Source organism: Gobio gobio (genome assembly GCF_949357685.1).
Source record: "Gobio gobio genome assembly, chromosome: 20".
Classification (NCBI taxonomy): Eukaryota; Metazoa; Chordata; class Actinopteri; order Cypriniformes; family Gobionidae; genus Gobio; species Gobio gobio.
In genome coordinates this window covers 48,715,669-48,730,371 of record NC_137113.1, presented here as the reverse complement: position 1 = coordinate 48,730,371, position 14,703 = coordinate 48,715,669, and the positions used below count along the sequence as shown (strand labels likewise).

Below are 14,703 nucleotides of genomic sequence, written 5' to 3'. Positions count from 1 at the left end.
CTTCATGAAATCCACATCTCTTTCGCAATAAGTGCGTAAGTTCATGTTCCTGATGCAACAGTTGTTTTCTTACACTTTTGCTGCAGTAAAGCACAGTCTTCAAGATACTATAATTCATGAAATAATCCAGGTAGTTATTGATGCATAGTCAGTGTACTCAGCATGGGCGATTCTAGGATTTTCATTTTCGATGAGGGTATGAAAAAAAAAAAGGTAAGACTTTAGTTTAGGGTCCAATTCTCACTATTAACTAGTAGCTATTAGTATGCATATTAGGATATTGGCTGTTTATTATTTCATTTCGGGGGCATGGTCCCTCATGAAAATTTTGATTTCTATTATATGTGCATTTTAAGATGTTCTGAACGCCAAAAAATTAGATAACAACAGCTTGAAAACAATGTCAGTGGGCAGATATGACTGATAAAGTTTTTCCATTTTTGTCAGTGAAGAAAGTAAACATATGTTTAACTGATATTTATATGTTTTATGAATAATTTTCAAAGGCTAACAGGAAAGCTAGGTAACTAAATTTATTAAATTAATTCACAATATGGGCACATTCATTCCGGGGATGATTCTAAGGGCCCACGCACTTTTAGGGCCCCCAGAGATTGGTTTTTTTAACAGTACTAGTAGTAATGTAATAGAACTTATAAATGTATAATCTACCAAAGAGTTACAAATATAACAAAATTATGGCTTATTTCTGCATTTCCGACAAAATACTGCAAAACGCTCCACTCACGCTCACGGGTAAAATGACATTTGCTGAAATGCCACTCCGACATGACATTTCTCTGTATTGTAGGCTACTATACTTGTTGTAGCCATTAAGAAAAGGTATTTCGTTTTATATTTAAATATTATAATGTTATTTTTTTATGTCTATCTATGTTGATTATGAAAAGTGAACAGCATGAGTGAGAAAGGAGACATGATTGTGACCGCGTCTTTAAGTTCTGTTTTGTAGAAAGCCTTTCTTTAAAGCAAATTTCGTTTTGTATAAATTGTATCTTATTTTCTAATCAATGTTTCATCAGCCAATTGGGGCATTCTGGGTTGAGCGAGCGGAGCTTAATTGGTCAGTATTATTAAATTGCAGACAAAGATTTTGGATAGCTATGGTGCGGTAGGGGCCCAACATCATATTCTTTCAGAGGGCCATAAATTGCTAGCGGCGCCCCTGCATTCATTACTAACTAACTTTTTTATTTACCGAGAGCTACAAATGGAATTATTAATTTACAATATGCACACATTCATTACAATTAATCTTATGCCTAATCTGAAGAAAACGGCTTTGCTACTATTTTTTGTTTGTTAATTATATTATAAATGACATTACATAGGCCCATTACAAATCAAAATGGTGAAATAAGACAAAAGTTTATTCATTTGGCTGAATATTTTCGTCATTTGTTTAACATTTCTGACTTAAAGAAGCAGCTCAAATATGAAATGTTTAGTTTAGCTTCATATTTCGCACTTGACGTCGAGTCGAGCTGCTAAAATTCTCAGCAGCTTCTATGAACATAAAGCCCGCCTACTGTGATTTGATTGGTTTTCTCAAATATGTTGACATTGAGGAGCGGTGACAGACCAATGAGAGCTCAGATCAACACACACACCTCTGCTTCTGACGTGCGCTCTATTCGCCGCCACAGCGGATTGAAGAACACACTGATTAACGCTGATTAAAAAATGGGACAAAGCCGAATCCTCCCGCCAGTTTCATATGTTTAAAAGGCTAATCACACATTTTTTAGGGGCAAAAAAGGGCCTAGTGATGCCCATGGTACCCAGACTTTTGTGAGCATATAAACTGTAAAAAAGGCTAAAATTGCATGCTTTATGTTTTATATATGGGCTGTTTTACGCATTCAGTTCTCCGTTTAGTAAACAAGTTCAATCCCAAGCCCTCTTTGGGGACGTTTCTGTTGATCATCTGTCCATCATCGTATAAAGCCCGCCCTGATGATCTGATTGGTCAGAACAGCTCTGGTTCCGGCATCCACAACGGATCAAGTCCAGACCAAACCTCCCCACCTCAGATGTTGTGGGCGGGGCTAAGCTCGGTTAGCATCCAGGCTACAATAATATAGCATTTAGACTCAAAGTTGTCAAATCAAAACTAAGCAGCCAATCGTTTATTTCATACATCATGCAATAAATTAAAATGCAGTCAGTTCTGATGGCACATAACATATACATTAATTATTCCAATCATTCCCATCTATTTAATAAGACAAATTCAATTAAAATGCAAAGATTACACAATTATGATGATCATAAAAAGGGACCTGTACATATGAAGCCAGATGTTAAAAAATACACGCTGGGTTAAAAACAACCCAAGTTGGGTTGAAAATGGACTAACCCAGCGATTGGGTTGTTTTAAGCAAACATTTCACCCAACCGCTGGGTTAAAACGACACATTCACTGGGTTAAAACAACCCAATCGCTGGGTTAGTCCATTTTCAACCCAACTTGGGTTGTTTTTAACCCAGCATTTTTTAGAGTGTATAGTAATGTTTGTCTTCTTCTCTCACTCAGTGTCAGTGTTTCTGAAACGCCTCCATCTTGAGTTTCTTCAGGAACCGACACGTCACAATATTCCTCATTATAATAATTAATATGCAGAATAAAGGGGCGGGACTGCTTGAGTAAGTTAGTCGTGTGTTGAAACTGCCGGTTATGGTAAGGGGCGGGGCATTTCCCAAACACCAATCACAACACACTGCTCCAGCCGACCAATCAGAGCACAGTATGCTTTACAGAAGGCGGGGCTTCATAGAGAGCGTTACTGACAGACTGGGAAGAGAGGAGCCGCAACAATGGAGAATATGAGGAAATCATCAACATTACAGCAGGAGAACCTGCTCTAGTAGAGCCAGAAACACAACAGGGCATGATAGATCCTCTTTAAACTGTTTTAGGCAGGAAGTTTCGTCCTTGTTTCTTTAGTAGGGCTGCGAGATCTGGAAATCAGTAGCCGAGGTTTGTCTCCTGACATCTGAATGAGCTCCAGGCCACTAGAGGAAGAAGAAGAAGAAGAAGAAGAAGAAGAAGAAGAAGAAGAAGAAGAAGAAGAAGAAGAAGAAGAAGAAGAAGAAGAAGTGTTCACGTATGTGCATAATAACATATAATGTGGTTGTAACCAGTGTTGGGGAAACGCATTACAAGTAACTTGAGTTACGTAATAATATGACTTTTTCCAAGTCACTAGTGAAGTAACGCATTACTTTTCAAATTTACAACAAAATATCTGAGTTACTTTTTCACATTAATTTGACTGACAGCTCTCCTGCCCTCATGTGGAGAAAAATAAGAGCAGAGGTGTGTGTGTGTGTGTGTGTGTGTGTGTGTGTGTGTGTGTGTGTGTGTGTGTGTGTGTGTGGGCATGTTTTTGTGAAATATCAGGACACAAATGTGTATAATGACATGGGTATTACAAAAATAGGGTGAAATATGAGGACGTTCCCCATGTCCTCACTTTTCAAAATGCTAATAAATCACAGAATGAGGTTTTTTTCACAGAAAGTGAACTGCACAGTCTCCTGTGTGTGTGTGTGTGTGTGTGTGTGTGTGTGTGTGTGTGTGTGTGTGTGTGTGTGTGTGTGTGTGTGTGTGTGAGTGATGGGTAGGTTTAGGGGCAGGGGCAGTGTGTGTGTGTGTGTTGGTGTGTGTGTGTGTGTGTGTGTGTGTGTATGTGTGTGTGTGTGTGTGTGTGTGAGTGATGGGTAGGTTTAGGGGCAGGGGCAGGGGCAGTGTGTGTGTGTTGGTGTGTGTGTGTGTGTGTGTGTGTGTGTATGTGTGTGTGTGTGTGTGTGTGTGTGTGTGTGTGTGTGTGTGTGTGTGTGTGTGTGTGTGTGTGTGTGTGTGTGTGTGTGTGATGGGTAGGTTTAGGGGCAGTGTAAGGGGATAGAAAATACGGTTTGTACGGTATAAAAACCATTACGCCTATGGAATGTCCTCACATTTCACAAAAACAAACATGTGTGTGTGTGTGTGTGTGTGTGTGTGTGTGTGTGTGTGTGTGTGTGTGTGTGTGTGTGTGTGTGTGTGTGAACATGATGGTTATTGTAGTTCTAGACTAAATGTGAGCATTTATTAATCTCACTTGCACAATAAAGATTCTGTTCTCCTCAAAATGAATAAAATCAGTCAAATGCAAAATCAGAATACTATACAAACCTCCAATAATTAAATGTTAAATAAAACAACTGTTTTTATGCATAATCTACCTTTATATTTAATTGACCAATGTCTTGCTGCTGACCTTTGATGATGAAAATTACTAGATTTTTTGTTTTTATTGGTAAAATGTTTTTCTCCTGCATCTATTCTCCATTATCCAGAGCTGCGCCCTCTAGTGTTCATGAGGGAATCTGCATTTTTACTTATTATTTACATTTTGGTATGAAGAGGTCTTTACCGCTGCACAAAAATATAACTTTTTTTGTTATAAACAAAAACAAGCCCAGCCCAGGTGAGAAAAAGTAACGCAAAAGTAACGTAACGCATTACTTCTCTTAAAAAGTAACTAAGTAACTCAATTAGTTACTTTTTAAGGGAGTAACGCAATATTGTAATGCATTACTTTTCACAGTAACTTCCCCAACACTGGTTGTAATGATGTGCTTCTGTAATCCTCCTCACGTCTGATAGTCGACTCCGGCCAGGTTGAGTCCGTTCACTGCTAGTATGCGATCGCCTTCTCTCAGCCGCTGGGATAACGCAGCAGGAGAATCGGGAAGAACTGATTTGATGTAAATCCCACTGATGGTAAATGGTGTTTCCTGCGGAAAACAAATTATTGTTTTGTTAGACCAAACGGTCTTTGTGTCTTAAAGGGTTAGTTCACCCATTCCCTCGAGTCCCTCGGGGAAGGTCTGGATGAGGAGGACCAGCTCCTGGTTCAGCTTCTGCAGTGAAGGGCCTGAGGAAGCAAGATCTGTCAAGGCCGCCATTTTGTATTAAAGGGTTAGTTCACCCAAAAATGTAAATTGTGTCATTAATGACTGAGCCTCATGTGGTTGGACACCTGTCAGACCTCCGTTCATCTTCAGACACAAATGAAGATATTTTAGTGTAAATCTGATGCTCTGAAAGGCCTCCATTGGCTCAACTTTACACTCTCAAGACCCTTAAAAGACACTAAAGACTAAAGTTACAAAGTCCATCTCACTACAGCGGCTCTACAATAACTTTATGAAGACGAGAATAGTTTCTGTGCGCAAAAAAAACAACAAAATAACACCTTTATCCAACTTGTTCTTGTCTTCCGTGTGTGTCTCCACGACGCATGCGTGAGAATATGACGCAGATCCGGCGTTCGGGAATCCATGAAATGCCACTTTAGCCCCATTTTGAGAACTACGCCGAGACCTAAAGCACGATCAATGTAGAATCCAACAGCTGAGATACGCGCGTCTTCCTGTGCTTGTGAACAAATCTCTTCTGGGTCATGTGTCCGAACGCCGGATCTGCGTCATATTCTCACGCATGCGTCGTGGAGACACACATGGAAGACAAGAACAAGCTGGATAAAGTCGTTATTTTGATTTTTTTTTGCGCACAAAAACTATTGTCGTCGCATCGTAAAATTATTGTAGAGCCACTGTGGTGAGATGGACTTTGTAACGACGTTTTTAGTGCCTTTTCTGGGTCTTTTGAGTGTAAATGTACTGAATGCCAATGGAGGCCTATCTGAAGCCTTTCTCAGCATCAGCTTTACACTAAAATATCTTCATTTGTGTCTGAAGATGAACGGAGGTCTGACGGGTGTCCAACCACATGAGGCTCAGGCATTAATGACACAATTTACATTTTTGGGTGAACTAACCCATTAAAGGTGTGATTATGATGTGTCTTGTGTAACTGTAGTGAGTGTGTAGAGTGAGCAACATCTGCAGAGTTACGACGCTCAAAGCTCAAAGCAAAGGGAGAAATTTTCTCTTTAAGAACTACAACAAACGGCTGTAGGGACTACAACGAGTCAGTGACATCACTACCCCTATCATTTGCATAACCCCGCCCCCGGGAACATGTGGAGAAGAGGAAGAGCTGTCGTCCGTCTCTCACATTTATTGATGCAGTACGAACACAAACGCAGACGCATGTCATAAAGCGAGACGACATCATCAGTTATAACCGTAATCACACTAAACTATCCCTGTTCTCTCTTCAGCAGCAGATATTCTCTGGCTCATCTTACCCCACACCAGCGCTTTAGAGATCATCATGACAGAATATGCTAATCAGTGACTGAAGATGGTTAACTCATAAACTCATCCTCTGTCCCTTCAGAAACGCCCTGTCTCGTTCTACATGTGTGTGTGTCCTGTCTCGTTCTACATGTGTGTGTGTGTGTGTGTGTGTCCTGTCTCGTTCTACATGTGTGTGTGTGTGTGTGTGTGTGTCCTGTCTCGTTCTACATGTGTGTGTGTGTGTATATGTGTGTGTGTGTGTGTGTGTGTGTGTCCTGTCTCGTTCTACATGTGTGTGTGTGTGTATATGTGTGTGTGTGTGTGTCCTGTCTCGTTCTACATGTGTGTGTGTGTGTGTGTGTGTGTGTGTGTGTCCTGTCTCGTTCTACATGTGTGTGTGTGTGTGTGTGTGTGTGTGTGTGTGTGTGTCCTGTCTCATTCTACATGTCGTCTCTTCTTCTGGAGTCTCTCCATCATTGTCCGACTCCGGTTTGATCATGAAAGGCTGAACAGTTTCTGTCATCTTCAGTGTGTGTGTGTGTGTGTGTGTGTGTGTGTGTGTGTGTGAGGTCATCAGAGCTGCTAACACAAGCTCTTGAAGCTCCGCCCTCTCCCTGAAAATGAGTTGCTCATTTGCATTTAAAGGGACACACACAGAAACGGCTGAGGGTATTTTGAGCTGAAACTTCACACACACACACACACACACACACACACACACACACACACACACACACACACACACACACACACACACACACACACACACACACACACACACACACACACACGCACACACTCTGGGGGTCATCAGAGACTTATTTTACACCTTGTAAAAAAGGACATTATAGGACCGCTTTAATAAGTATGTTACACTGCAAAAAAATGTTTGTTTGCTTAGTAGTTTTGTCTTGTTTTCCAGTACAAATATCTAAACATTAATTTACAGGAGAAGCAAAATGACTGAAGATATTAAGTCTTGAGTATGACGTGAGTTTGTGCTTAAAACGAGAGCAAATATCTGTCAATGGAGTCAGAAAATCATCCAGTTTTCCCTTTGAATAAAGTGTATTTTTATTATTTTATTATTATTCGTATTAATATCTTCAGTCACTTCTCTCCTCCAGTAAATGTGTCTTGATTTATGAATGTTTAGATGTGCTGGAGAAATATATTTTTGTGTAGTGTGCAAATCATCGTTTTAACCACAAGGAGGTGCTATTGAGCTGTAAGAAAACTCTAATATTATATTACAGTTTTTTCCAACTGCTTACACACGTTTTCAAAACCATGTCTCCTTTTTTCAAAACTGCACACACAACGCCATAAACGCATGTCAGAATGAAGCATTTGCATCAAATGGCAAACACTTCTTTCATAGTAGTACATTTTTGGATAAACCGTGTAAACACTGATGTTCTAAATCTAAAGCTTTTTGGTCTTTCATAGGCTTATATCTGCATTTTAATACATATTCTACAGTGAAAGTAATCCGCTATGAAGAAACAGAACATATTTATTAGTTCAAACATTACTGCTGTATACAGTAGCATACAACACAACCATATACATATGCAAACCAAAAATATATTCTGTAGAATGCAATAAAGAACACAGTTGTGTGTGTGACCTGGTGAATAAGTGTAGCATTTTGATTGGTTGTGTTTGGAAAAGGAAAGCAAGTCACTTCCTGTTCGATTTTGTGTTTTAGGTAAAAAATTGTGTGTAGCGTTTTGAAAAACTCAAACTCAAAGGCTGAGAAATAGCTTATAGTTTTGGAGATTTTCTCTTTGAGCGAGGGCTTTCAAAAATCGTGAACAGATTTAGTGTGTAAGCATTTGGAAAAAACTGTAATATGATGACATGCTTTATGGAAAGGATTTGCTGTGATTAAAGTATCTGCATGATATTCCAACTAATTCACATAATTAATCACAATTAACTGCACAGATCAATATTTGCTGAGAAGTCTTTAAACGAAGATCTACATTGTTTTTGGAGAGGAGGACAAAATTGAAGAAAATGGCTACTGTCTTAAAGATGCCATGAACTCAAAATGGACAATTGTTATTTTTTATTGAATATTGCAGCGTTTAATATAAATGATTTGTGTGTGCACATCATTCATGTTCCTGGTAATCTTGAATCAGATTTGTCTTCTCTAATGACATGTTTACTGGCGCTCGTCTTTTCTTCTATTGTGCCGAATATCGAGTGAATCGCTTCGCAAACAAGAACAAATGTGGGCGGGGCTTGATTGTGTCTGTGGGGAATTGATTGGGTGGTGGTGGTTTGCTGTATGAACTACCGGCACATCCGGGAACTTAACTGTTCATTTTGTCAACGCCCCTTTTTAGGGGAAAATAAACTAGACTTCCCATAGACTTCCATACAAAATAACGCAGCACAAAATAGCGTCCGACAGGCTTGAATAACTTAAGAAATCACTGCAACTTCTTCTTGGTCTTTAAAAATGGCTGATATTAATGTTTAGCACTCTTATGGAAATATGATAATATTTTTTAATTACAATTTAAATCGAATTAATTTTCAAATTGTTTGTAATAAATCAACATCTCAGGAAAATGTTATTGAGTTTCTAATCAAAATATGACTTTCTGTTACAAAACAGATTGATTTCATAAATGTGCAGGACTTAAATCATGTTTATCAGGCATTCTGGAGACATAACAAGTGAATAGGGAAAGAAATTACATATCAATATTCCTAGGAAATATTAGATATTATTATGAAAATGTTGCCAATTATTACTCCCATTTTTACACTTCTTTTTTCATTACATGTTGCACCAAGAACACCTTAATATGCAAATTAGATGTATTGTATTGGATGGGAAATCCAACAATGGCCATTTTAACCACATATTTCATAAAGTAAAATGGTATATCAATGCATTTCGTTATATCTTTCATAACGTAGTTCAGATTCATCTTCAAACAAAGTTTGTTTAAAAAAAATCCTGAAATCTAAAAATGTATTGGTGAATTAAAAATAAATCCCATAGTTTTTGCCTATACATGCAATTTCATGTCATTTTATTTTTTAAACGACTCAGTCCTGGTGTCAACTATAGAGGACATATCATAACATATGAATAAAATATCATTTTTCAAAAATGTTTTTTTTTTTTCCATTTGTTTCTTATGCTCTAAACAATGTAATGACATGAAAAAATACTACATTCAAAACACTTTTTTTTTCTGGGTCCCATACAACTAGCCTGATTTAGCTTCTGATAGCATCATTCGTACTGAATCTGTTCGTATTCAAAAACGAAGTTAAATCATTCCCTGGCTCACCTTGACTTGATGAGGTATGAGTAAATGTCCTCTGGCCACTGGGTGGGGTTGTTACACCAATTTGACGGTGTGAGAATGAAGGGACATGTTTTTTAAATTGACCAGATGAAGTGTGTGGATGTATCTTTCACGCTCAATGGCAGGCTGGAAATATAATTACTTGACATGTTTAATATTGCTGATTTCTAGACGTTGTTTTGTGCTGCCATTTTGTATTGAAGTCTATGGGAGTCTAGTTTATTTTTGCTGTACACTTTGTCACATATCAGCTTTTAGACATTGTTCTGTTTTTTGTTATAAGTCCGAAATGACAAGGATACAGCCTCACGCAATGCAAAGTCAATGGAGAGCGTTTGATTGTTTTCCCCCCCGGTGTGGGCGTGGCCTTCAGATTATGACGCGTGTCGCTCTGTCTCTATTGGACAAAACAGCGACCATAAATGTAATGAAACGTAGTTACTTATTATATTTTCCCAAGCAACCACATTTTTAAAAATAAGCCCAAAAAACCGCAACCCACGACTCGTGATTTTTATTAACTCGATTTGCCAAAAAAAGAAGCCCAAAGTTGCGTGTTATATGCGGACTTGGCAACTATTGTCTATGGGAGTCTAGTTTATTTTCCCCTATGAATCTGTTCAGAGACATTCTATGACGTTGCGCCGGTTGTGCGTATTGGCCAGTGTTAATTTAGTTGACAAATAATTTTCGTCATAATTTTCGTCAACAACCTTTTTTCACTGACGAAAACGAGACGATAACTAAATAAAAACTAGAGTTGGATGACAAAAACTATGACGAAAACTTACAGTCATTTTCGTCAACAAATAAAAACGAGACGAATATTAGTGAGGGATGATTAGGGAAGAGATTGGGTCAGAACTGATGTCCTGTGTCACAGATGCTGATCTAACCTCTGGAAAACACACGGCCTACAGGCTCACACACACCCAATCCAGCTCCAGAGCGGCTCAATCAATAACACACATTTATGCCAGACAATTGTATATGAACTAATGCTGATGAATAAGGACAGTGTTTACTTTACGATGTTTATATAGTAATATGTTTTAGACGGTTGTAACTGCATATTTTATCTCCTGAACTTGAATGAGCTCCTGCAACTGCAACAGAGGCGCAGACATTTCAAAATAAGAGTCCCGGTGTATTTCCAGCTCGTTTATAATTAAAAAGTCACGCATTATATATTCGTTTTTGCTCACACAATAAACTGTATTTAATTTAATTCCCATTTAATTCATAGTCAGGAGGAAAGACCAGTATTTGACACATATTCAATAAAGGATCAGGGTTATAATAGTTCACTAAAACCATTCAAACAAATTATTACTTGAAATTAAATAAATGTTAGCTGAAATAAAAAAAATTAAATAAAAAACAAACTTATTTGAAGCTTTAGCTTAACCTAATATGGCCTACTGACTAAAACAGAAATACAAAGTTATAAAAACTATATAGATGTTTTTAAAAAACAAACAAAAAAGTAGGGCTGTCAAAAGATTAATCGCGATTAATCGCATCCAAAATAAAAGTTTGTGTTTACATAATATATGTGTGTGTACTCTGTTAATTATTATTTATATATAAATACACACACAAGCATGTATATATTTAAGAATTTTTTTTTATATATAAAACATTTATATTTATATATATTATAGATTATATAAATGTATATACAGTATATACATGCAAATATTTCTTAAATATATACATGAATGTGTGTGTATTTATATATAAATAATAATTAACACAGTACACACACATATATTATGTAAACACAAACGTTTATTTTGGATGCGATTAATCGTGATTAATCTTTTGACAGCCCTACAAAAAAGTGAATTGACCCCCTTTGTGTATTTTTAATGTCAAAAACAAAATGATGTCAAAATTAAATGGAGCTCAAATGCTTACAATTGAACTAAACTCATTAGATTTTAGGAGACTAAAACTAGACTAAAACTTAAAACAATTCAGGCGACTAAAATACGACTAAAACTAAATGGCATTTTAGTCAAAAGACTACGACTAAATCAAAATATGCTGTCAAAATGAACACTGGTATTGGTGGATGTCATGTGAGTGACAGGTGGCCCCGCCCTCGTCCTCAGAGATGAGGTTATTCTGATTTCTCACCTGTCCGTCCACCAGCATCAGACCCAGGCCACACGCGGCTCTCTGCAGCTCCAGCACAAACACATCCCCGTCCTCTCCGGCCTCACACTCGTCACTCTCGCCTACACACACACACACACACACACACGCTTTAGTGCTGCTTCTAAATCATACGGACATCATATGAAGCACACTGTTAAGATTCTCAGGCTGATTCTTGATGTCTGTGAAAATGTTTTTTTTGGGGTTGTTTTTTTGATCAGAACAACTTTTAAGAAAACCTTTGCAATTCTGCTTGTTATCGTCAGTTGTTCATCACTAATTCCAATCATCACTCAATTAATCACTTTATGATCTCATTCACTTTAACACTGCTTCAGTGTTACTTTAACACTCTTATTTTAACACTTGAGTGTGGTCTCACATATACTCCCAGGAGAGTTCATTTAACACTGGAGTTTTTGCTGTGTACGGACATCATATGAAGCACACTGTTGAGATTCTCAGGCTGATTCTTGATGTCTGTGAAAATGTTTTTTTTTGGGGGGTTGTTTTTTGATCAGAACAACTTTTAAGAAAACCTTTGTAATAAGTTGAAAATGCTTGATTTTATCCCTTGGAGTCACAAGACTTGTATAAACATAACTCTGATATAATCAATGATTCAGCTCAATTGATGACTATGTCAAAACATAACTAACGCCACCTGATCAACTTTTACTCTTTGCTTGTCTGGCTGTTAAAGCAACCAAAACAAAATCTAATGTGTTATATGTCAAGGAATTCTCAAGAATTGTGGTTGTGCAATTCTGCTTGTTATCATCAGGTGTTCATCACTAATGGTCAATCATCACTCAATTTATCACTTAATGATCTCATTCACTTTAACACTGCTTCAGTGTTACTTTAACACTCTTATTTTAACACTTGAGTGTGGTCTCACATATACTCCCAGGAGAGATAATTTAACACTGGAGTTTTTGCTGTGTACGGACATCATATGAAGCACACAGCATCCAGTCACCTTCCTCCTGTCCGAGTGCGCTGATGCATCTGGACGTCTGATGGGTGGAGTCCGTGTCGGAATCCGTCAGCTCCAGGTTTTGCGGCGTGTTCGGGGGGGTCAGTAAACAGGACGGGTCCAGCGCCGGACGCTCCACAATCATGGGCCTCACGTCTTTATTCTGAAGCTCTAGATTCTGCAGCTTCTTGGTTAAAAGAGCTTCACACGAGCCCCGGCCGCTCGCTCCAGCGGGAGCAAACACCAGCTCCAGATGGGCTCTGGGGTGAACTTCCAGTTTGGAGAGCTTGGCCTCCATCGGGACCAGCTGGAATAGAAGAGTTTAACAGGGTTTCCAGGGGTCTTAACAAGTCGTCATCTGACCTTCCACAATTTAAGGCCTTGAAAACGTCTTCCCCTTTTTGAGAATAGTCATGAAAATGCACTGTCCAAACTTAAAGGGCTGTAATTCAAGAATGCTTTGGAATATAGACCTACTAGGTTTGGTCTTGTTTTAAAGAAGACACTCGGCAGATTATTGCAAAGCATTTTAAAATATGAAAGTATGAAAAAGTCATGGAAGTTTAAATTTACTGTAAAATAAAAATAAATTTATATAAAATATATATTTTACAAAAATAAATTACTCTGAAATTACTATAAAATCAAAGCCATATGTCTAATCAAGTTGTGTTCCAAATTTGAAGTTGATATCACAAAAATTGATTTTGTTTAGGCGCTGTACCAAACACAGCCACCGGGTGTCACATTTTTTTTTGTAATGCATTTTCCTGTAATTTTCTGTCCAAATATCACTTCCATCACAAAACTCAAGATTAGAAAATATTTAGATTATAAAATAGTAAAAATACATTTTGTAATATGAAACATGACACCGCCCACTATAGGGGGAGGAGCCCGCTAGAAGAATTTAGAGTACCGTTTCCATGGTAACGCAACGATTGATTTCAAAACAGTTTTCACAGGATGAATTTTGAATTTGTAAGCTTTCGAATGATACCTAATTTATGATAATTACTCAAATATATGATACGAAAAAAAGGCGATTAAAAAAAGAGCACCAGCGGGACGGTGACAGTTAAGGGTATTAAATTGTTAACGTCTTAAATTCAATATCATGGCCTTAAATTAGGCAGAAAACATGGACGGGATCGCAGGATACATTCATAAAAATGGAAATCAGAATTTGTCAAATCAATAATAGGACGAGTCAGATACACTTAAAGGGACAGTCCACACTAAAATGGAAATTTTGTCCTCATTCACCCTCATGTGAGTAAAGAGTCCACACAAAAAACGGAAATTTCAGAATTTTGTTACAAAATAAAACTGAATTTCAGGTATTTCATAAGGGACCTAAAAATTTTATTTGTATTTTTTTTTTTATAAATTGCTTTAAAATTGTGTATGTTTCATGATTTCAATTAATTAGACATGCTTTTTGGCTAAAAAAAATCTAAATTAAATTGCATGCACTGCAATAAATAAATAACTGATGTTTTTCAGCACAAATATCTAAACATCCTTAAATCAAGACACATGAGATACAAAATTAATATTTTCTGACAAACTGAACCAAATTACGTGAGTTTATGTTTAAAACATGAACAAATATCTGTCAATGGAGTCAGAAAATAAACATAAAGGGAAAACAAGATTCTTATTCTGACCCCATATAGCAGATATATCTGCTTTTTTTTAATAATTAATTTTTCATAAAACAAGACATCCGGATTTATGAATGTTTAGATTTTTGTGCTGGAAAACAAGACAGAAACCCTGAGGAGGAACATAATTTCAGGTTATTCTGAGTTATATTATAGGGTTATTATAAGTTATATTATAGGGTTATTGTAAGTTATATTATAGGATTATTATGAGTTATATTATAGGGTTATTATAAGTTATATTATAGGATTATTATAAGTTATATCATAGGGTTATTATAAGTTATATTATAGGGTTATTATAAGTTATATTATAGGGTTATTATGAGTTATATTATAGGAT

General features: G+C 37.2%; 1 protein-coding gene across 2 annotated transcripts in view; it reads right to left on the bottom strand.

The window, feature by feature from the left end:
* Positions 1–1,371: 1,371 nt before the first annotated feature.
* The window catches only part of radil2b (Ras association and DIL domains 2b), an 80,172-nt gene continuing 66,840 nt past the window's right edge, over positions 1,372–14,703 (bottom strand). The window contains exons 13-17 of one of the 2 annotated variants that reach the window (XR_013815402.1): positions 12,697–13,000; positions 11,694–11,794; positions 4,664–4,803; positions 2,487–3,036; positions 2,125–2,375 (exon numbers count right to left, since the gene is read on the bottom strand). Coding sequence is in view for 1 of the 2 variants with exons in the window: in XM_079801702.1 (XP_079657828.1) it covers positions 2,937–3,036; positions 4,664–4,803; positions 11,694–11,794; positions 12,697–13,000 (645 nt within the window). In the remaining variant the exon portion in view is untranslated. Of the gene's footprint in view, positions 3,037–4,663; positions 4,804–11,693; positions 11,795–12,696; positions 13,001–14,703 lie in introns of both variants that reach the window. The other variant, XM_079801702.1, reaches the window with a different exon arrangement.